The sequence below is a fragment of the Ambystoma mexicanum genome, chromosome 1q, assembly GCF_040938575.1.
Source record: "Ambystoma mexicanum isolate Mex_15411 chromosome 1q, UKY_AmexF1_1, whole genome shotgun sequence".
NCBI classification, from domain to species: Eukaryota; Metazoa; Chordata; class Amphibia; order Caudata; family Ambystomatidae; genus Ambystoma; species Ambystoma mexicanum.
In genome coordinates, this window is record NC_090922.1 from 1,035,389,006 (window position 1) to 1,035,410,931 (window position 21,926).

The 21,926-nt window shown below is 40.2% G+C and overlaps 1 protein-coding gene across 1 annotated transcript in view; it reads right to left on the bottom strand.

The window, feature by feature from the left end:
• Positions 1-834: 834 nt before the first annotated feature.
• Positions 835-21,926, bottom strand: part of LOC138540840 (vitellogenin-A2-like) — a 73,053-nt gene continuing 51,961 nt past the window's right edge. The window contains exons 26-35 of the mRNA XM_069641713.1: positions 17,865-18,077; positions 17,611-17,753; positions 13,613-13,751; positions 13,382-13,517; positions 12,801-12,987; positions 9,776-9,864; positions 3,930-4,027; positions 3,670-3,829; positions 3,111-3,272; positions 835-1,086 (exon numbers count right to left, since the gene is read on the bottom strand). Of these exons, the coding sequence (XP_069497814.1) occupies positions 971-1,086; positions 3,111-3,272; positions 3,670-3,829; positions 3,930-4,027; positions 9,776-9,864; positions 12,801-12,987; positions 13,382-13,517; positions 13,613-13,751; positions 17,611-17,753; positions 17,865-18,077 (1,443 nt within the window). The 3' untranslated portion in view covers positions 835-970. The remainder of the gene's footprint in view (positions 1,087-3,110; positions 3,273-3,669; positions 3,830-3,929; positions 4,028-9,775; positions 9,865-12,800; positions 12,988-13,381; positions 13,518-13,612; positions 13,752-17,610; positions 17,754-17,864; positions 18,078-21,926) is intronic.

Here is a 21,926-nt window from a genome sequence, read left to right on the forward strand (position 1 = left end):
TGGGTCCAGACAAGCGAATTGGATGTTTTCACTGTCAAACAAAAGTACAACCTCATAATCTTCAGGCAATGTAGTAACATGTGAATCTTTCTGCCCACAATCATAAGCATAATAGGCAAATATGCTTTTCAAATCTATGAATATTTTCCTAGTTAGTTGTTCAATTGCTCACTCAGTAGAACAAGCATTCACCAGCTGAACCTGCTCTTCTACCAATTGTTAAAACTCCAGTAAGTATTCTAGTGATGATATTTCTGCATTCTCTAGTGATTGGGTGGGTGTGACTTAATGAAATATCCCTCCTTATCATTTTTGTATTGAAATACCATGTTGATATTCCATGGATGACATATCACATGCGTTGCCTCATTTGGCTATCAAGAGATGTGATGTAAACACCTCTTCTGGTTTGGAATTTCTAAACTCAGGGACATTGTCCTCTTTGACACAAGGTGCTTCAGGCATGTTGCATATAGCAGCATTGCTTATTTTCAATTGGTCATGTGATTCATGGTTCGGCATTCCAACTGGAGCTCTCTAAGCTTTACGAGTTAGAACACACAATGCTAAATATTTAGAGGTATGTGTTACTTAGCAATGTTGGGACATTTCATTGTTGTATGTTTGTTAGATCTATATCCCAGTCCCATACAGAATAGGGATCTACCCTCCAGTTACTTATAACATAAAGAGAATGGCAGATTAGCATGTTTAGGACAAGTTATTGTAAATATGGCATTAGTAGAGGTTTAGAGGATATTTCTCTGATGGGATGGATTTGTCCCTGTTTTCAGGTTCTCACCAATTTGTCTACAACAAAATACATCAACAAAATTGTTATATGCATGAAAATACTATTTATTGAACACATTAATATCAAGTGTTTTCAATTTCTCAATTTACAGCTAATGGTTCGGAAGAACAATCTGGATGTTGCATTGGTTTAGTAGGAGTATTAGGAATCTGTGCTTCACGATGCGCACGGCAATGCTCCACAGGAGCATGCAGTGTGTGCATCAACCGTTTCCACAACATCTTCAGCTTTCTCCAGCTTCACCTGCCCTTCAGCCAGGTCCAGAGAGGCATCTGTAAACGAAGAGAGCAATGCATTACAGAATGGAATTCGAAATCAGTTTTGAAATTCATTAAAACGTGTCATTCAATTAGCCTTAAAGATACTGTCTCAAATCAGTAAAAGCAATTTTTAGTTGAAGCAAGATGAGATAATTTAGAAAGATTAAAAGAAAAGTTGTCATTCAAAGTGCATTTATGATTGTTTATTAAACAAGCCAAATATCTTAAAGTTACGATGCGTATTGAGCCATGGAACCGTTCCAGCATGATGGGTGAATATACAAATCACCAATACATAATTACCACTATTGTTTTAACAGAGAATTACATTTTCTAAACTTCTCTATAACTTTAATAACTATGACTTTGTGGAAGTCTATGTTACGGGAAGTATGAATGAAGCTCTTCAGGTGAGATTGACTGATTCCTGCTTTGCCATTTCAACTTTGAAGCAGGATTTCTTTCAGGAGGAATCCTACATGCCATTCTTTGGAAGTGTCATTCACCCCTCACCTAGCTGCCCTGTGTTGTTGATACATTTCTTTTGATGAAATTACAACATACATCTATAAAAAGGTATACAGTTATATACTCAACGGAAAATCTATAGTTAAGGAACAGTTAAGGTGATCAGACGTAATGCAACAAATCGACATAATACAAATGTAAATAACAAAACAAATGAATAGATAAATATAAAAAACCCTTGAAATTCAGCGGGTGTGGGAAGTGATGATTACCTTAAATTGGTGTCCCCCATTGAGGAGCACTTGGATCTAATAATGTGTTATATACAGCGCTTATGGCCAAGCACTTTCCATAGAACAAATATAGATACAAAGTTACCCAACCAGAGTTGGTACTTATTTATCGACCTTGGACGGATGAAAGGTTCAGTTGTATCTGTTGGGATTCAAACCTGCAACCTGTATATCACACACAGATCGCAGCAGCGAGCGCTCAACCCATTGGGCTATCTTGTTCCCCTCAAATTTTGTGTGTCATTATGAATCCAATCTGTTATGTATGTACTCATGAGCTTTTCAACAGGGTGAATGGTGAGTTAAGATGATCATCACTTCGCACATCCATTGAATTCGAAGGGCTATGTTGCTTTAAATCTTATCACCTTAACTGTCCCTTAACTAAATTTCTATTCAATGAATTGAATTTCAAGGGTTTTGTTATACAGTAGTTTAATCAAGGGCCACTAGCCATGGTTCTCAGTCATGGCCACTGTATATGTTGACCAAACAGTTTTCTGTAGGGCCCACTAGCCGTGCTTCCGGCCATGCCCAATGTATATTTTAAGACACTAGGTTTCTTTCAAGCTGGCCTTCAGCCATGGCCGCTGAACATGTTACACTTTTGGTCCCACTGGACAGGGCCACTGGCACAAGGCCCCATTTCGCTCTACATTGTAGATGTGATCACAACAGATGTCCCCCATTTATCCCAGAAATTAACTCAACACTTCGTGCCTAAATTGTTTCTAATTTGTCCAATTCCCTCAAGCAGTTTTTGTGCTTCTACGTGATACAAATTTCGATGTTTTCCTCTATGGGAAAATTAATGGTAATGGGCCAAAAACAGCGTTTTGCTGCTTTCTTAATAACCTTTTCATTTTTTGACGAATCTTTACCAAGATTTCCAGTCTGGGGATGAGATGACAAACGTTGTGTTTGGAAAATGTCAGCCAAATCCTTCAACAGTTATTTGCAATCTAATTTTCGGATTTCCTAATGCTCATGTCATACACCTTAACTATAGTTAGAAAATCATGTGTCCTGCACTGTGAATAAAGTATTTCAGATGAAATGTAAGCTAATCAACTTAAAGCTGGCAATTCAAGTGAATTGATCGACATGGGCCAACTACTAATGCACCAGGCTACCTAGAATTCTTACAACTGTATGACTGTAAACTCACAGACTTTGCCTCAAGGAAACCCTGAGACCTTCATCAATCAAGTATAGATTACCAGTGGTCCATTTACAGGGTAGCACTCTTATAAATTAGGCAAACTATAAACTTACCAGAATTTAGGCAGTGGAAACCAACAGATACCGGTGCAGTTCTGATTGGAGAGCATCCTTTCATGCAGCGCATAACTGGGTTAATTGAGTAGCACTTAGAATTCTCTCCATTAATGACAATGGGTTTTTCAAGTTTGACAAGCGTGCGCTGTAGTTTACAAGCTGAAAATAAAAAGCAGAGTATTAGTCATTATATGTTAAATGTAAGGGGACACTTTATCAGACACTGATCTATGTTCATGCCTCATATTGGGAGCAAAGGATCATTAAAGTGCACCAGACTGAATTAAAATGAAACATTTGTGTTTATGGAATGTATTCTGTGACAGAGTGCATTTCCTGCCATATTGAATAATAAAGTGTGTAATTGGCTTCCATAAATTTACTGTAATAAGGCCTATGCTGCGTTCCCTCTATAGATGTCAGCGGGATTGACCTTTGAAATTGATGACTGTGTGCATGAAGTTCTTACATACATTCAAGTACCAAAAGTGAAGAACGTGTGCTGGAAATGTGGGTTCTAGGGGTACTTCATAAGAAAAGTTGCAATGCATTATACCTCCAGAGCAGGACTCATCTGAAAGAATCCACGCATGGCCGAAGCTCTCCTCATCTTTCGCAACAACACCATCAGGCATCTGATATTCCTGTTCCGTCTCATCGTCGTGGTGACCACAAATTCCACATGTCTTTCCCTTCATCCACAGAGCTGTGGCAACCTTCATTAGGACAAAGCAAAGAGAGATCCAAGATATACATGTCTGTTTATCATCATGTGAACATGGCCGACCTGTGGGTGTTGATAAAGCATTAGAGTACCTTGGCTGTGAGTCCGTCGTAGTACAGCTTCTCAATGCCATAGTCTTTTGCTATTAGTGACAGGGCATCGCCTTCCTTTTCAATCATCACATGAGGCTCTGCAGTTGAAAGAAGAGGTGATGTCCTCTTTTACCAGAAAGAAATTGCTCATGCAGCCCATGTTGGAGTCGGCATAATGTACATATGATTGCATATCATATATGTATGTAATTATGTAGCTATTTGTTTGTGTATGTTATTGTGCTTACCTAAAGTAGGGTATACAATCCAATTCAATTCAAATTAGCTTTATTTCAGCACTAGGCCATAAAAGCATACAGTTCAAAAACATCATTTAAGGGTTAATACACACAATAATTTTAATTAATTTACAGCTAATAAACATTTAAAACAGTATTGGCAGTATGTGGCCACCACTTTTTAAAGTGCGATTGTTACCGTGCAGTTCAAATCATTTAATCATTTTCCCCTGCAGGCCTTTTGTTACCCATAGATACGAGTGGAATTTTGTTTATCAGTAATCATTTGGCAAACACATAAGGCACATCACATTTCATGGGTCGTCAGATTTTAGGTGGGCGTGGTAGGGGAATTATGCTTATTGTGTTTCAAGGGCCCCTCCTTTCTTGCCTCCCCCAGCCTTCATAACCCATAACCGTGTACACCATGCTTGGAACAGATAGGTTGCCATGAAGTATACAATGTGAATATTTTGCCAACAACAAAATAACAGCAAAACGTCCCTTGTGCGACGTGTGCCATCATTATTGCACAACAACTTTAGGTACTTGTTCTTCTGCTTGGCATACCTCCGGCAGAAGAACAGGAAATGGGACTGAGTCTTCTTTGCCAAGACACAAACTTGATAATTGTCATTTCGCGCTGCATCCTATTTGCATGTACGATAGATTTATTTGTCCCTTCCTACATTTCGTATACACATAATGTGCATATGGGGGGATAACCACATCAAAATAGCTCTCAATCCCTGGGAGCAATTTACCTTCCAGGTAGAAAGCCGGCATGGCCAGCCTGCTACAAGCATTCCATATTTGATTCTGTATCCTTCCGCACCATGCTTTTCAACCTAGTAGCTAGGCCCGCTGGGAAATCTGCATGGTTATCCCAGTAGGCCTCTAGGTGGTATTTCGCCAGGAAAGTTTTGATGTGGGCAAACCACGGCAGAGATTTGCTGCCCTGGTGCTCCAACACAAGTATTAAAGTGCTGCAATATATCTTGAGCTCTGGGGTTGTCCATACCGTGACGCAAAACTGGCCTTAGGGCAACATCCGCACTTATTGGCCTGCAGCCCAACTCTAGGTAAGTTTGTATACCCAGACTCGAAGATGGCAAGCCAAGCAGGCGTTTGAGAGACCCTCTCTCTACCAACCCTAAATTGTTAGCAGCTACATATCCCCAAATCTCTGCGCTGTACTTTGCCGTAGACTTAACTTGGACAGACTACATGGTAAGGGAAGGTGTAATAGCCCCCCAACCTTGTGCACAGTAAAGTCTCCATGTTGTGCCACTGTATTTATCTATGGTTGCACTAGATTTAGCCAAATGTGATGTCCAGCCACCTCTGTCATAGAATCTAACACCAAGGTAATCAAAACTGAGCACTTGTTCTATCGGAATGTTGTTAATATAGAGTTTAACCGTGGTGAATTTTTTTAATTTGGGTTGCAAGACTAGTGTTTTTGTTTTCTCTCAGTTAACCTCCAGTTGGAGTTCTGTGCACTTTTCGACAAAGGATCCCAAGGTAACTTCCAGGCCCCTGATGGACGTGGACGAGAGGACTGCTCTTGGATCTGACATGGCGTATGACTTTGTCAATATACAGCAGAAACAACAAGTGGGCATGGACACACCCCTGCCTCACCCCTCTTGTTACTGCAAATGGCTGAGACAGTTCCCCTCCCAGGCCCCATCGCACTGTTGCTGTTTTACTTGAATTCAATTGAAAGATAATTTGCAGGAGATTTTATGGGATCCCGCTATCAGCCATGATGAACCACAGCGTGTCCCGTGACAAGTAGTCAAAAGCGGTCCGGAGGTCTGCAAAGACAGAATACAGATTCATGTTCCTCAAGGCCATATACTTCTGCGTGACCAGGGAACGGAGCAGGACCTGATTTGTAGTACTTATTTTAGTGATCAATAAAACCCTCCTGAACAACTCCTGTTTGGAGATGCTCATATACATGTATCATGGGGAGGTCTGTGGAATCTGGTATATGTCTAAGTGAGTGGGAGATTTTTGTAGCAAAATAGTGAGTGAGTGAAACCATGAACGAGTGAGTGAACAAAAGATCAAGACAAAGACACATTGAGATAACAAGTAAATGATTGAGTACACACCTTGCTGTAGAACACTACATAGCTCAAGGTTCTATGCCATTTCATCACCGTATATTTCAATGGCATTTAAACGTGTACATTGTAACGAAAATGTTCATCTAATAGTTTTTTTGGGGGGTGCCCCCCCACGGCCCACCTTTGCCCACCGATTTTTACCTTTTCACTAACCACTCAAACCCTTATCTGCCCTTTCCCACCCCCCTAATAAACTTGAAAGACATTTTCATTATAATGTGCACATTTAAATGCCAAACTTTGAAATATACAGCGATGAAAGGACGACATACTGTGGTCTTAAAAGCAGTGATATTTAGTTCTGTTGGGGTGATTAAAGGACATTTTATGAGATTACAGACACCAAACTACTGTTAACAATGTTTGCTTAGGCTATGCTGAGTGGGCTTTGTTGCCCATTACTTTTTTACTCTCTTTAATGATCATGTTATGTAATTATAATGACACTTTACTTTACAATATTAAAAGTACAGGACTTGGGATCAGGTGATTCTAAAAGCTTTTCAGTATGAAATTAATGATTTCTCAAAAAAACAATCCTTTTGCAACTCTTAATACAGTGATGGTATTACAGTATATTTCTTTTCATCTATATTGCTACTGTGACAACATATCATGTTTGAGGTTAGAAGATGGGACAGAGGAAGCCATGGAGGGTGCTGATCAACAACCGCTATGTCAATTACATCCTGGAGGATGTAAAACAGGGTCTCCCAGTCCATGACTAACCTTTTATGTTATGTGGATGTGCTGAAACAGACAACCTATTGCTAATTTCAGAGGGACCCTTTACCCAAAGATGTGCTAGTGATCATGTCCTAAATGTGCATAGCAAGGTGGACGTATTTCCCTGTGACCGCCAGCACAAGAAGGCATATGAAACCTGGAAACACAAACCAAATACCAAAGACTTTGATTGGAAATTGCTTTGGCAAGACTTTCTTAAGGAGAAACAAATGTGAGTTCCTGCTCCTCGGAGACTGTACTTGTGTGAGCATCAGGAGCAGCGAAACAGACTGGCTGCGATGAAAGGAAGGTACAGGACATCAACATGGTGGATAGCAATAATGAGAGATACATCAGGGGATCTGGGCGCAGCCATGGAGGAAAGTAAAAACAGCTTCAGACGAAAAATGGTGAACCAGTCCCTGGGCTTAGATCAAAGAGGAGAACAGCTGTATAGAAGTCTTCTATTTCAGGAAGGTATAAGAGCTCTGAAGGAGCAACAGTGAGTAAGGAAGAAAGGTTTTGAGGTTCAGTGGGAGAAAGGTTGCAAATCAGTGCAGTGAGGAGGTAGAAAAGCAGTGAAAGAAGTAGGAGGTCGAGCAGGAGGAGAGAGAGAGAGAGAGAGAGAGAGAGAGAGAGAGAGAGAGAGAGAGCAGAACTGGTAGCGTACACTGAGGTGACGAAAGGAGAGCAGAAGCAAAAAAGGAGTTCAGAGCAGGTAGAAGAGATCAGGAGGAAATGGAAAAAAATGAGGACGATGGTAAGCAGAAAGGCAGATAAAGAGTGGAGGAGTTTGGAAAGGATCAGTTAATACTGTAGAAGAATTAGGGGCAAAAAGGAGCTGGAGGGGAGAGAAAAATTGAGAATGTTGTAGGTGGCAAAGAGGTGTAGGAATTCGATGAGGTCTAGGAGAGGTAGCTGAAGCAAGCAGTGGATTTGATGGATGGCAAACTAACAGGGAAAGTGTAGGAGAAGAGATGTTTGGAGAGGTGAAGCAGGTGGTAGGAGAGAGGAGTGAGAGTTACAAACAGATGAAGAGAGCTAAATCATTGTGGTGCTTCACGGAGGAAGAAGTACAGAGCAAGAGACTGGATGAGGAGAGAAAGAGTACATGGTTGAGTAGATGGTGGTAGCACTCAACTGGTGGAATACCTATCACCCGGTGCTGGTGAGTCTGTTATAGCATCTGTCAATAACACAAACTGGGTTCCACATTGTGAAATTCGCCTGCCCCAAGATGTCCAGTCCAATGTGTTCCGAGTCTGGAGGTTTGTCCCACGATCCATGGGCCTCATGAATACAAGATGGTGGAACCAGCTACTAAGAGCAATAGCCTGACAAGTGTGGCAAAAGAACAGCCTAAAACACATGAGAGGAAATAAGGGTCATGGGCACTTAACAGCCCCAAAGACTGACTCGCAGAGCAAAAGGGGAGAGAGGGATGAACTGACAAACTATAGTCAGCAAGCAAGTTAGAATGGTTCTTTTTTGTTTTCATGAGTTCCCTATAACTTTGGTTCCAGTCTACCTAGAACCCTTCGCCAGTTTTTATTTGTAAAATACCTTCTTTGAACTTTATATTTTGTTGATATGAGTTGTCTGTTAATCCAATAGCCACGACAGTACCAAATTTCCTTCGAATAAAGGTTGGTTGCCATAACAACACACAGTCTCAGACGGATTGGACTTTCCTTCTAGTGGGTAAATACAAATTGGAGCCTCAGCTTGAAGCAAACCTTGTGCAAGACATTTCATATGGTACTAAATGTCTAAATGTGCATGTGTACAATTAAATAGAAATTAAAGTTTAGTATGTTGTTGCTATATATCTAATTCAACAAACTGGATGTTATGAGCCTGTAAACAGTTGCAAATGTTCCATATTTTTCACCTGGCTCTGGAGACCTTATTATTTATAATACATTGCATAAAACAGGGGGCCTGCTACAGCTCCATGAATTACCAAGTCACTTTTTGCTAATATAAACAAACATGTTTAGCTGTTAATCATGAGAGTTATACAAATGCATTGTCCAAATTTAAACACACACATTGTAATAAATATAAAGCTAGTTGGACACATATCTTTATATCATAGCACATTTGTTAACAGTTTCCTGCCATAACAACTGCTGTTTTCAAACATTAGGCTCATTATATGTTTGGTGGTATCCCACGAGTAAATCCGGTATGATACCACCAAACGGAATTACTGTTACCGGCACTTGGTCTGCCAGAATTACCGGCGGATTACAAGTGCCAGTAAGGGTAAATTAAATCCCCATTCCGTAGAGCCCCATATGACTCTATTGGGGGATTGCTGGCATTACCAGAACAGGTAATCCCGGTGTCAGTAATACCAGCTGCTTTTTGTCAGTGGGGTGCCTGACTTGCCTCCGGCTCTTGTCAGGAGGTAAATCAGGCCCGCCACTGGCAAACTCAGAGTATGCTGGTGCGGTAACGTGCCAATAAAAGGAAATACCGGAACGTTAACACTGCAGTGGCATTCTCCCAATGAGGCCCAATTTTCATTGGAATTAACTAAACCCTTTTGTAGCTATGCATGCTTGACAGTTTTACTGGAAATGGTGGTATTTAATATAATTGTGTGCAATCAATGTGATACATGGGTGTAGTACAAGGCATGTGCCGTTCAGGTTCTCATTTAACTTACGTTTTATTAGATTTTTAAATAATATTTTTAACCAACAGTGAACTTGGTCCGTATCATGTATTCACGTACCTGAATGAGACTGATAGGGCAAACTTGTGACTTCAATTCCATTAATCGTCACCTTCTGGGAGTCACCGGATGGCGACATGGTGATGTCACTTAAAAATGAGGAATTCACAATTGTGTTAAGCATTGTCTTTGAGTTTGAGATACAAGACACCCGAATGACTCAAGCCCTGACATGGTGAGCTAATCAGGAGAAAGAACTATGGAAACTTATCAGGGCTACGAGCGAGGAAACGTGTTCTCCAGTGATGCTAGGGAAGGCAAAGCAAAGAAGAAGAAGAGGACAGAGAGATTGAGGTTTGTGGATGGCTCATATCTGTTAAGATGTTCTACATATCAGAGAGTGGATAACAAAAAAGGACAGAGAATTTAAGACATGCCCTGAAGGAATAAATATTAGATGCCAGAAAACATAGGATGACAATGAGCCCTCAAACCACTGCAAACATCTGTATGCATAGTACATTGTGTGCTAGCTGGAGCCCTTTGCCTCCTGTGAAATTAGGCTGTGAGTTATTACTCTGATGGTAACACTGACCACCAGGATGATGTGAACATTTGGTCTCCCATTTAGAAGACAACAGGCAGTAGGTACAATAAAAACAGGCAAATGCGGCACAATCTAGTCCGGGGATCTGCCTACTCTCAGACATTTCGGGTGGTGTTATGTCCTGCACATTTTTTAAAACTTTTCCAGAGGTTCAGCCAAGGGTATAACATCAAGGCCCTGAGTGGAATGGAAGCAGAGCACACAACACCTTTTTTTTCAATCTTATGCACTCCTGTGTTGGCAATGTGGAAGTTTCTGAAGAAATGTATATTCCACTTGCCAGAGGAATGCTGAAGGCATTACTGGCAAGATTGGAGAGAAATTGCTTGTCTACAGGGAATATTTCCCCTATAGCACTGCTATGAAATAGACATAGTAATTTTAGCATTTAAAATAGAAATATAGTATAATGTCCAACAATGTACTTACACTAATCCCACAATAAACATCAACTTTATCCGCCTAGCGCCTCTAGTCTTCCCAGAGTAAACACATTATTGTATGTTCATATTCACATGTCTGTTTATAAGGGCACTTAGACTCACACAATCAAATAATTATTCCTTTTAAGTCCACCTTCACATTAGTAAACACAGAATGTTATAAACCTCTGTCTTTCGTATGAGGGAAACCAGATACAAAATAGCCTGAGCCACATCATACGACAATACATTATATATTTCATGTTATGTTAAGGTGTGTATTAAACTGTTTGGCCAAATAGAGTTTCTTGATCTCTTAGCATATGATGTAATCCCACTCTAAAAATATCTAGGAAATGTGTTGCTTGATCCATTTGGGAAGGTCATATATAAACCAAATTTAAAGAAATCAATGCATTAGATGCAATGGCATTCTAAAGTCTACAAAGCCAGAGTTCCATCTTGCAAGTGAGGTGCACTGAAACTATTTACTGCTAAAAGCCGGCTTAACTAGGATCTGTATTTACCAACCTCTCCAGGAGGGGGTCAGAAAATGGTGACTCCCTGGATGTTCTTGACTATGACTCCTGCGTTCCCTCACCATTGACTATGCTGGCTAGTGTTGATGAGAGTTATAGTCCAAAATATCTGGAGAGACAAAGATTCCTGACCCCCCATGCCCATGGTGCGGCCGACTCTTTGATGACTCCTTCAATAAGTGAAATATGTAAGGTAATGTAAAAAGCTCAGATATTTTCAGAAAGATAGAGCCAGAGATAACAAGTTTACACTAGCAGACAGAGACGGGGCTGGCCATTGAGCAAGGTTCGTGGATATAATTATGCACAGGCATTTGCTAAACAGGCGCTGACATATAGTGATAAATGCTGCTGCACAAAAAAATTGGAGCATGTACTGGACTCCGGTGAAACTGTATAATGTAAACCAATCATGCATGGCTGGAGCTGTGCTGGGGCACTTACAAGATACGTGCACATGCTCCTTCTTGACTGAGTGATTTGAGAGAAAATGTAATAACTCTTAATCTAAATATTCAATTATCTCTTGCTGTGGAGCATTGTTTGATCATCTCTATTGATTTATCAGAATGTAAGATGTGAAACAAATTGGCAAAGCTCTACTTAATTGACGCAATTATGATTAGGACGACAATAGCACTGAGCAATCAGAAGGGTAATAAATCACTAAAATGTACATATACATCTATGAATTACACCAACTAACATTGCTTAAGTGTAAATTATTAAGCCAGAGGAGTTCAGGACCTATTTGACAAACATTGATGCCCCTTTATGGAAACGTATGATTTAGATTCCTGACACCAGCACATTGATTTCTTAAGAAACATCAGTATAAGCCCCATTAATGTTATTTTCTATAAGAAAGGTTGTTTGATCTTATGGTACACTGCCTTCATTGCTTAAAATTGTGTGTGACATTGTTGCTTCTCAAAAAACTATTAAATGTTAGGAAAAGGCATACAGTCTTGCCTCAAGAATATTCCCCGGAAATTGATCTTTATTTTGAATTAATTTGGTAGTTCCTACACCAAAAGAAGTAAAGAAATGTTCTACCAATGTTGATACATTGAATATTAAATAGGATACATTTGTGCTGTCTTGCATTTATGCATAGGTGATTTCTACTGCTTGAAAAAGCATTACCCATGTGCTGAGAATTTAAAGGCTTATTAGGAGATATACAATGTGAACATCTTACTCAATGGCAGTGATCTTAAAATTGTGGGGAAGGACCCGAAAGATGGCAAGGGGAGTGCAATGCTCTTCCAAAAGGGAATTGATTTCAATAGAAAACATGAGCAGATATGGCATCTGAGGTCCGGCAACACTATTTTTCATCAAGGGAGTGTTTGACATCAAAATGTTTGAATACTACTGCTCTATGGTATTGCTAAGATCATGGCCCCCTCAAAAAGAATGTACATATCAAGCAAGATGCTGGGCATGCTACCACTGCAGACATTTATGCACTGTATGATAGCTGTGGCAACGGACATAGAACTGTCATCACTTACTAGCTGCCAAGCATGACATTGATGGACTTATGTTCTGGGGACTCTTCCGCTGTCTTCATCATTACCAAGAAGTTCAGCTCAGGGCTACAATCCTGGGCTAAGACATGATAGCAACTTCCAGGCATTGAGTAGTTAAATGTAACGTCGTTGAAGGTTGTGATTCTATTTTGTGACACTGTGCAGTGACCTAAAATAATAACATGCATTATTTGCATTGACAAATATTGTTGTATACATTTCTATGTGAAAGTAATGTGCTATTCATTGTTAGTGATCTTTTCACATGTCCAAATATTAAAGCTCTTTAGTGGTTATATTTAGAGATCAGAATATTCATAGGTTGAGCACAAAGTAAAAATGTATTTTAGTATAACATTTTTCCATCTATATGAATATGTACTTGATTAATATAATATCTTTTGTCCGGAAAATAACTAATTGGTTACGGTTTTGCAAGTCAGATCTATTGAACATGCTATGAGCTATGTTCAATCGAAATTCCAATGGAAATCATACACAAGAGGACGCTGGTGAATGGCCAGCATGATAAATCTCATTGCAGGCAATGACTTGTTACTTACCTCTCAGTTTGTCTAGCAAGAGGTCAGGGACTTCAGTGAAGATATTCCAGCTGGGGGATTGAATGGCAGAGGCCTGGATATGTGGACCAGCAGGAATCGCAACTGGGAGCTCAATGGATCTGCGATATAGTGTGAGCTGCAATCGAATGAGAAGAAATACATCATGAATGGCTCTAAATGTTATCCCAGATGGTAATGCGCTATCTGTATAGGTTTTAATAAAGTATTTACCCTTGGCACTTGGATTAGGGTGTCCATCCTTCTTGACGAGCTTAGCGAGAGGATGACATTTGCTTCTTTATGGGGATTTTTCTGGAACTTTTCATAGAATCCCACCATAAATGCTGCTCCTGGAATAAATTGGGCAGCCCTGCAAAATAATGTTCTTCTTAAGAGTGCATATTTCTAATATATGTTTAACACAAATGTTGGTCATGAAATGCATTTGTGATCATTTGCATTTGAGTATTAGTATTGCGGAAGGATGTCGTATACACTGCTCATATGCCCTAATGCTCAAAAGAAAATTGGTAAGAGATGCAGGAATTTATGAACTGGATAATTGGATGATGTATCAATTGCACTCATGGCTCGAACAGATACATTTGGAGTTATCATGGCTATCATCATTAATACTCAACTATTTGTATTTACTGAAAGCTGTGTTATGGATTTGGTTGATGAATTGGAACATAATCTTTGGAGGCTGGCTTGATTGTATGGCTCAGGAATGTCCTCATTTTTGGGAAAGTCTAATATAATGAATCTCTCCTTTTACCACAGACCTCTAAGAAAATTATTTCTTTCCTTCAGAATTTGGCCCTTTGGTAAATTTCTAGAGATTGTGGGCATTCCCTTCTCCACGCACTCTAATTGGAGTCCATGGCATCCCGCAGGGTTTCCATGGAGAAGAAGACTGTTTGCCTACAGAATATTGTAATAGGTGTATATTCATTTGAGGATGTATGGTTATATATGTTGGTTAGCTGTAAGCCCCTCTTTATCTTGAAATGTTCATCTTTATAATGTGTTTGCATCTTTGGAAATGTTTTTTGCGTGAATTAATTCAAAACCCTACACCCTTTCGAGTAGATACCTTGTTATTTTTGTTAGTTGTTTGTTAAATGTAATTATACTGATGATAGCCTAATGATCGTATTGTTTCCTTATTAGGGAGGTAAATGGTATGCTAATACTGAAAGCATTACTTATCTTTATTTTCTTTCCAAAAATCAAATATCCATTACTTACGACCTTGTATAGCCGTCTCCACTGTAATGAAGAAGCCGCATGAACAATGAGGCTCAATAGAAATTATTGGTCTCATAACAAATATTATCAATTCTAAATGTTGGCAAATATAAGGGCCTCTGTTAATGCCCCATGCAATGGTTTGTTGTGTCGTTGTGTTTTACATGACAGAGGATATTGGTGTAAGGAATGTCCTGCAAAGACTGTTTGCTGACAGTCATAATGTTCATTTGAACATTCATAATGAGCAGACACTAAAAACATAAAAAGTAGACGTGTTTTGTCCATTGCTTTCCTCTACATCAATTGACCATGCCGATCACTTAGAGGTAGGCACTGTATAAGGCCTTCATAACAAAATGAGACCTCAAATGCATGGGCCCATAACGAGATTGGTGGTATCTTGTGGTAAATTCGCTGAGATGCCAGCCAACTAAATTACCATTACCTCCACTTGGTCTGGCGAAATTACCACTGGATTACAAGTGATGGTGTTAGTTTCCATTATTTGGAGTCCATAGGACTCCATGGGGACTTTGGCAGAATTACCGCAGGCAGTAATTCCGTCAATGTTGCTGTTTTATTTGGCAGAAATGTGGCGGATTTACCTCCAGCTCTTAGCTGGAGATTAATCCTACATCTCTTTGCCAACCTCATAGTATGGGTGTGCGGGAATGCAACAGTAGCATGGCAGTGACATAATTACCACCACATTACCACTGAATTTGCCTGCACCGCCATACTCGTAATGAGGCTGAGATACTTTTACTTATAAAATGTAGACTTCTCAGGTCAGATGAACAAAGGGATCTCATCCCATTGAGAAGAGAAAAATATGGGCTTTAAAAATGGGGACACCGAACAGGGATTGGTCTGGACTCTTAGATCAATGATCTGAGAATGTTGTATTGAACTTACCCCTGGGGGCGAATTGCATTTTTTATGGAAAGACAGCCCAAGCTCATGACATGGTCCTACAGCCACTCATACATTGACAGGGAATTTGCCGGAACCGCGCTTTCCAGCGAAGTGGTACACTTAACGTTAGACATTGGATTACACACAACGAACAGAGAAAGCACGCCCGCGCACAGGTAGGAATCCTGATTGGGTTGTAACACGCCTACCGATACAATAGAACAGTACGCATATCAGTTTACTAAATATACTGCATATTTCTAGGAAAGAATCCCCCTTACTTTCAAGCAAGGCGGGAATTCATACGTCTTCCGTGACTGGCCCTCACAGTAAAACACCACTACTAAGTGAGGGTAAGCATATTTTTATTCAAGGAAAATGCATGAAGTCAGATTGATTGGTGTGTGGTGACAGGGGGACCCAACGCTATAGTAAGTGCCTGGTCCCTCTGCTCCACACGTATAACTACTCCTATTTACATTGATATATATTTACTTTTTAGTGATCATATAATCTCTATGTGTAGAGATTTCCTGATTGAACTCCAAATCCAGCACTGAGGTTTGTGTTATTTTGCACCTATACATGATTCAGTATATTGATTAAAGCACGACTTCCAAAGAATATTGATTTAGTTTTTTTGTCATTGATTGCAGGTGATAATTAAAGAACAGTCATCCAATATTTAAACCTGAAGAAGGGCGGAACTCGCCCGAAACACATAGTTAGATGAGAGGACTACTGTTACAACGATATCAGATAACTGATTCCTACTCAAATATTAGGACTTGAATACAAAGCTTTATGAGAAATTGTATGCGTCAACAATATAATCAAGTGATGTACAAAGAAAACATTTTATGTTACAACATTGAAGTATATTTGTATTGAAACAAAATCTGTGTATGGCATTGAGAAATACAGGAATATTATGATTTCAAACATATTTTACAGAAAAACTGATTTTTTGCGACTCATGAATTATTTAAACTAGCTATATATCTATAAAATTAGTGCAATATGTTTGCTGGTTGATGTGCCCCAGTTTATTCATCGTGATTAGCAGTGAATCTCTGCAGTTTCTATGGTCCTACAGCTTCTCTAGGATTCTCACTGCTCTTTGTTCATTCCCGACAATGCTTATTATACTCTATATTCATCCCCCACAGCACTGAAACCACTGGGCAATGATTAAGCCCATGGACACTTAAGACGAGGATGGCACAATATTTAAAGATTGAATTAGGATCCTTCAGATACAGGCGGCTTGCACAGGTATTCTGGGAGATATGCATAGCATGGAAGAATACACAATATATACTCAACTGCAGGGGAGGCATAGTTAGATGTGAAAGAAGGGGTGATGTACAGCAGTGAAGAGGAGAGCAAGTGGGTCTGAGGGAGAGACTTGATAGATGAGGGTTTTACTTTAGTTCCTTCCTGAAAGTCTTAATTGCGGGAGTGAGTCGGGTTTTTTCTTTTTTTTGGTAACGTGTTCCACGATGAACTCCAGGGTCTAAGCATGGAATCCATCTGCTAGGTGCTGTCTTGCTTCCAAGAAGAGCATGTTGCCCCTGAACTATCCTCAAAGCTTTAATGACTAAGCACAATCCTATGTGTGTAAATTATAAGTCTTATAACTGTAGGTGAATTCTTTAACAATATACTGATGTGTGTCTTGGCTAAACTGGTGCAATGCAGGCAATGATGCATTACTAGATATAGTTATCCTTCAAAATGTTGACACTGTGTGACAGGGCAGCCTGTCATAGGTAAAAAGATGAACACCTTTACAATGGCTTTTAAATGGCCATAAATAAATAAAATACTTATAAAAAACTGTTTCTATGCATTAGTCGATTTCTAGTAATTAGGCCATCTCTTGGATTTCGGTGTTGACTAGAAACTGGCCAGTGTGCAAGAGAACATGGCACATAAATGATTAGATGATTGTGTGCCACATGCTAATGGACAAATAACAATATCTCTGCACCAAAAAGTTTCCGCATCTAGGCCCCATATGTTCCATGCATTAAGAGGAAGGAAACATGAAATATTACCATTTCCCAGCTGATTTCAGTTTGGAAGGGATTCTTGGCCACTCTACTTTCACCCTCAGGGCTGGCTGACTGCCAAAGTGGCCAGTTTCAGCCTTTGCAGCAATTTTGTAGTCCTGGCAATTCTGGCCCCATTTCAGAGAAGCCTAAATCATAAGATAAAAAATCAATTCAGTAAATGTAGATGGTTAGAGGAGATGTAATTTTCCTCCTCCCCATGACTTGTGTTTCTCTCAGAGCTCTTCTTTCAGCCTCACCTGAGCCTCATGAGAGTTGACGACCACAGCATTAGCGCAGGCTCGCCATTTACTGGCACCAGCGATTTCCACCACGTAGGCCTGGATCTGGGGTTTGGAGGAGTGGTAATTGGCGTATAAGATCACCTGGTACCCTTGCTTCTTGTTGTCATTTCTTACAGCCTGAGCGGTAATTGCCAACATTGGGGGCTTGTTGTCTCCCAAAAACGCAGGCTAAAATATGGGAACAAAAGTGGTACAATTAAATATACATATAACATATCAAATTTCCATCAGCTCAAGCTAGGAGATTTATTTGTTTATATATAAAAATCAACAGGTGAGCATCTGAGCACTTTGGCTTAAGAAGTATAGAAGAGCTACCAATTAAAAAGCCTTCTCTTTATGACCCTACAGAATTTCAAATCAAAGAAACCCAAACAGAAAAAGCATGGTCCATCTACCTGGAACTTGTTCCTGAAAAATTGCAACCATTCTATACTAGAATGAGCATAGCTATGGAAAATGATTGGCCATTTTCTCAGACATAATTCTGAGGCCCATTCCATGCAGAGCACTTTTGCAGCACCAATCTGTCATGTGAGTATGAGACCAGAGCCTAATAGGCCCCCACAATACCTAACCAGCTCTACTGGATTAGGACATGCCTCTAAAGCCGCTAGCCAATACATTGAATTCCCCATGCAAGTTCTGTGGCCAAAGACAATAAGCTCTGCTTCTGATGGAGTCAACTTCAGCCTATTCTTGCCTGCCAGTCAGCTACCTTTGCATGCTTCTACTGAACGAACATGTCGAGAGCATCTGATTCCACTGTGAGTGGCAGAGGTTTTACATTCCTGGAAGGATAGCTCAGGGGCAACACTCTGGTCTTGCAAACAAGACTACTCTGGTGAGTCAGAACAAGGACGAAGACACTGGGTGAACATTTTCACTTGTTATTTAATAAATAATAAGAAAAAGGCCTCTAACTTTCCCTATTGCTATTTGGGTGTTCTCTGCCTATATAAATAACTAAGTTGCTCGTCTGTCATCAGAAAGTCATCAAAAGAGAAAGTCCACTGTTCAAGAAACTAATTCTAACTGACCCGCCCACTGTTATACCAAAGTAAGGTCAGGAGAATGTCTCCCTTCACCTGATTGGCCTCCTGGCAAGGTTTCCCCTTTTCTTCAGACTTTTTGTTAATAGGCTCACTTTAAACAGTCTTTTGTTACCATCTGTACAAGTACTTGTAACACTTTCACAAGCTCTTTGGTTTTTACCTCCTCTTCAGGTATTTTCTTCCAGGGCTCCCTTTTAACTCTCTTTTTTCTCTTTTGTTCCATACTGATATTTCTTTTGTACTTCTGTAACTTATATTTTCTTAGATGGGATATGCTTTCCTGGTGGTTAATCCCCCTTCCCACTCCAAGGGTGGTTGGTGTTTCGTAATGTTTCTCTCAAGGGGTTTGCTTTCCCTTTCTTTGTAGAATTCTCCTTCTTATTTGTACCGTCTCTGCCTCTTAACATATTTGGCACTTTCCCCTCTTTCAGGTGTATTTGTGCTCTGCTCTTAATGCTCCCTCTCTTTCATGTTTACTCAGGGTTCTCTTTTTCTCATTAGAGAATTTTGCCTCTCTGATTTAGACCCACTCTTCAGGTATTTGTGAGTTACTTTCCCTTTGCAGGGTATGTGTGCCCCACTCTGAATGGTCTCTTTTCCAGCTTGCGTTGTGATTCTCTTTCTCACATTATTACAGTTCCATTTCATCAACTTAACTGTCTCGTCAATTTCACTGGAATTAATTTCTCTTGTTGCATAACGATTCCTTAGCTGCCTCGCTAGCCTCCAGATCTCCCTGTTACCTTGAAATCACCTGGAGATGTCTTCAGGGCCTCGGCTTGCTCGGGTTCTCTTCCATCGTTCCAGTTATTTTCTCTTCTTGTTTTCTCTGGTGTCCCGCTTTCGGTCATCTCTCTCTCTGTGCAAACCAGTTACACTGCGCTTAAGTGGATGTTCCCTTATTTCTCTGCGTAGTGGTTTTGGCGTTGTTGGACGGGCACCATGCCCACCATGAAGTCGTTTTGGCTATGACACAACCAGAATCTAGGTTCTCTTCTCCTCAGTTTCTCTCTCCATACCAATGCTGGGCATCCAGCATTTCGCTCTCACTTTCAGAGTAGTTCTGAAAGTTGCAGGCACTGTGGCTCTCCTTGGCTCCACCGCTCTCAGGTGTGATGCAATCAGAGGGCTTCCCCTGGTTGCGTATGCATCTCTCTGCTTTGCCTCCTCTCAGTATGTGCTCTCTTTGTAGCCTCCTCGTCTCAGTTAAATGGGGGTCTAATTTTAAAGAGACAGATCCTCTTTCTTGTTTGTAGCAGTATTTTTTAGTTTTGTCTTCACCTAAGTCTCTGAATTTTATCCTGTTCGTCACCTCTGATAGTCCCATGCCACCATGGGGAATGGCTTAGATGGTTATTCATAGGAACAGGAGCCTTTGTCCCCAAAAGTGGAGTCTCTCTCAGTAATGTCCCACTTGCCTCGACCCCTTGGGAGGGTACTCACCATCCCTAGCATCAAAGAGGGGCTCCTCCTTGGGGAGAAGGGATGAATACCTGCAATTCGTCACATTACATTGAGCAGCACAGGTTCCTTTCCCAGTCCCAGTACATGAAGCACAATATAAGAAACAGATTTCATTTGTAGACACAATTGTTTTACTTGTCAACAATGGACATGTTTAATAGGGGAAAACAAAGAAACAATCTCATTGCAAGATTGAAAAGAAGGTACAGTGATAAGCTGAGATCAACCGTCCAGTCAGACACAGCAACTGATCAACATTTCCGGAAAGACACTATGGAGGATTTAATGGAGATTATTGTTAAATTCTGTTGACATTGGTGACACAAATAGTGCGTACCCATGTCCAAACTCATATTATCTTGGATGAATACTTTACTTTTATATCCCCCTTGTAGATAGATCACTCTCTTGCAAAGTTCAGCCAAATTTCTCAATTGTAAAAGATCTATGCATGTTTGCAATTTCTATTCTCATAAGACAACCGTCACTCATGTGGAGCTATGGAAATGATTCTGCATTCTAAGCAGGACCCATGGGCCAGTAAGGACAATTTTGAATCTTGCATGATAGAAAAGACGCAAGAGGACTTCAGGACGTAGAAGAGGCTGAGAGTGGCCTTTATTGGCAGCATGTCCTTTACCTACTGCAACCCCAAAAGGACGTCATATTTCTGCACAACACTAATGTGAACATTAATCCAACAGCACTGCAAACCGCCAAAATACAGAAGCAAGGGTTACATTATTATTTATTTATAGACATATATTGCATGTAACATTAGCTCAATCATCTTGTGAGTACTACAATGGATATCATAGAGACAGTGAGAGAGAGAAAGAGAGTGAAGACCCTGCCGAAAAAGTGCTCTCTTTGGTTATGATGAAAGTAATATTTGGTCAATCTGGAATAGGTTGTTGGCATACTCAAGCAAAGAGTTAATTGGAGATATGACAACAAGAAGATGTAGAGTGTGGGAGTATTTGGAAGGGAAGCATTCATGTAAGGTGAGAAATGCACAAGGAACACAAGTTTGAAGCAGTAGAAGCTAGAATGAACCCAAATAATTTGTTTTCTGGGACTAAAGGTAGGATTTATTCTTTGGCAGTGTTCCCTTCCACATATTGGTAATTTTTAGCGTTTACTGGAGAGAACGCATAGTGTTTCTACAACAATTACTGTTCTAAGGAAAAGCAAAATGAGGCATGGCATTCCATTTACAGTGTGATTTGTAATGGTGAATAGCATGATTCAGGTAGTACATGGGGATAATATAGTTATGTGCTGAGAAGGGCAAGGTTAGAGGTTAGGCTGGAGGGGTGGTGCAAATGTAGGTCTTTGGTGCCATGTCCCTGGATTGGATGTGCTTTTTGACACCAGTCTTAATAGCAAAGAGTAGGTCATTTCTGTGGTAGGGATCAAGAAGTGGGAAGTAGCGGACGCATGATAAAGAGCAGGGTGAAGCGGGACTAGAGAGGTTGAGAGGTGCTTGAGAATGCAA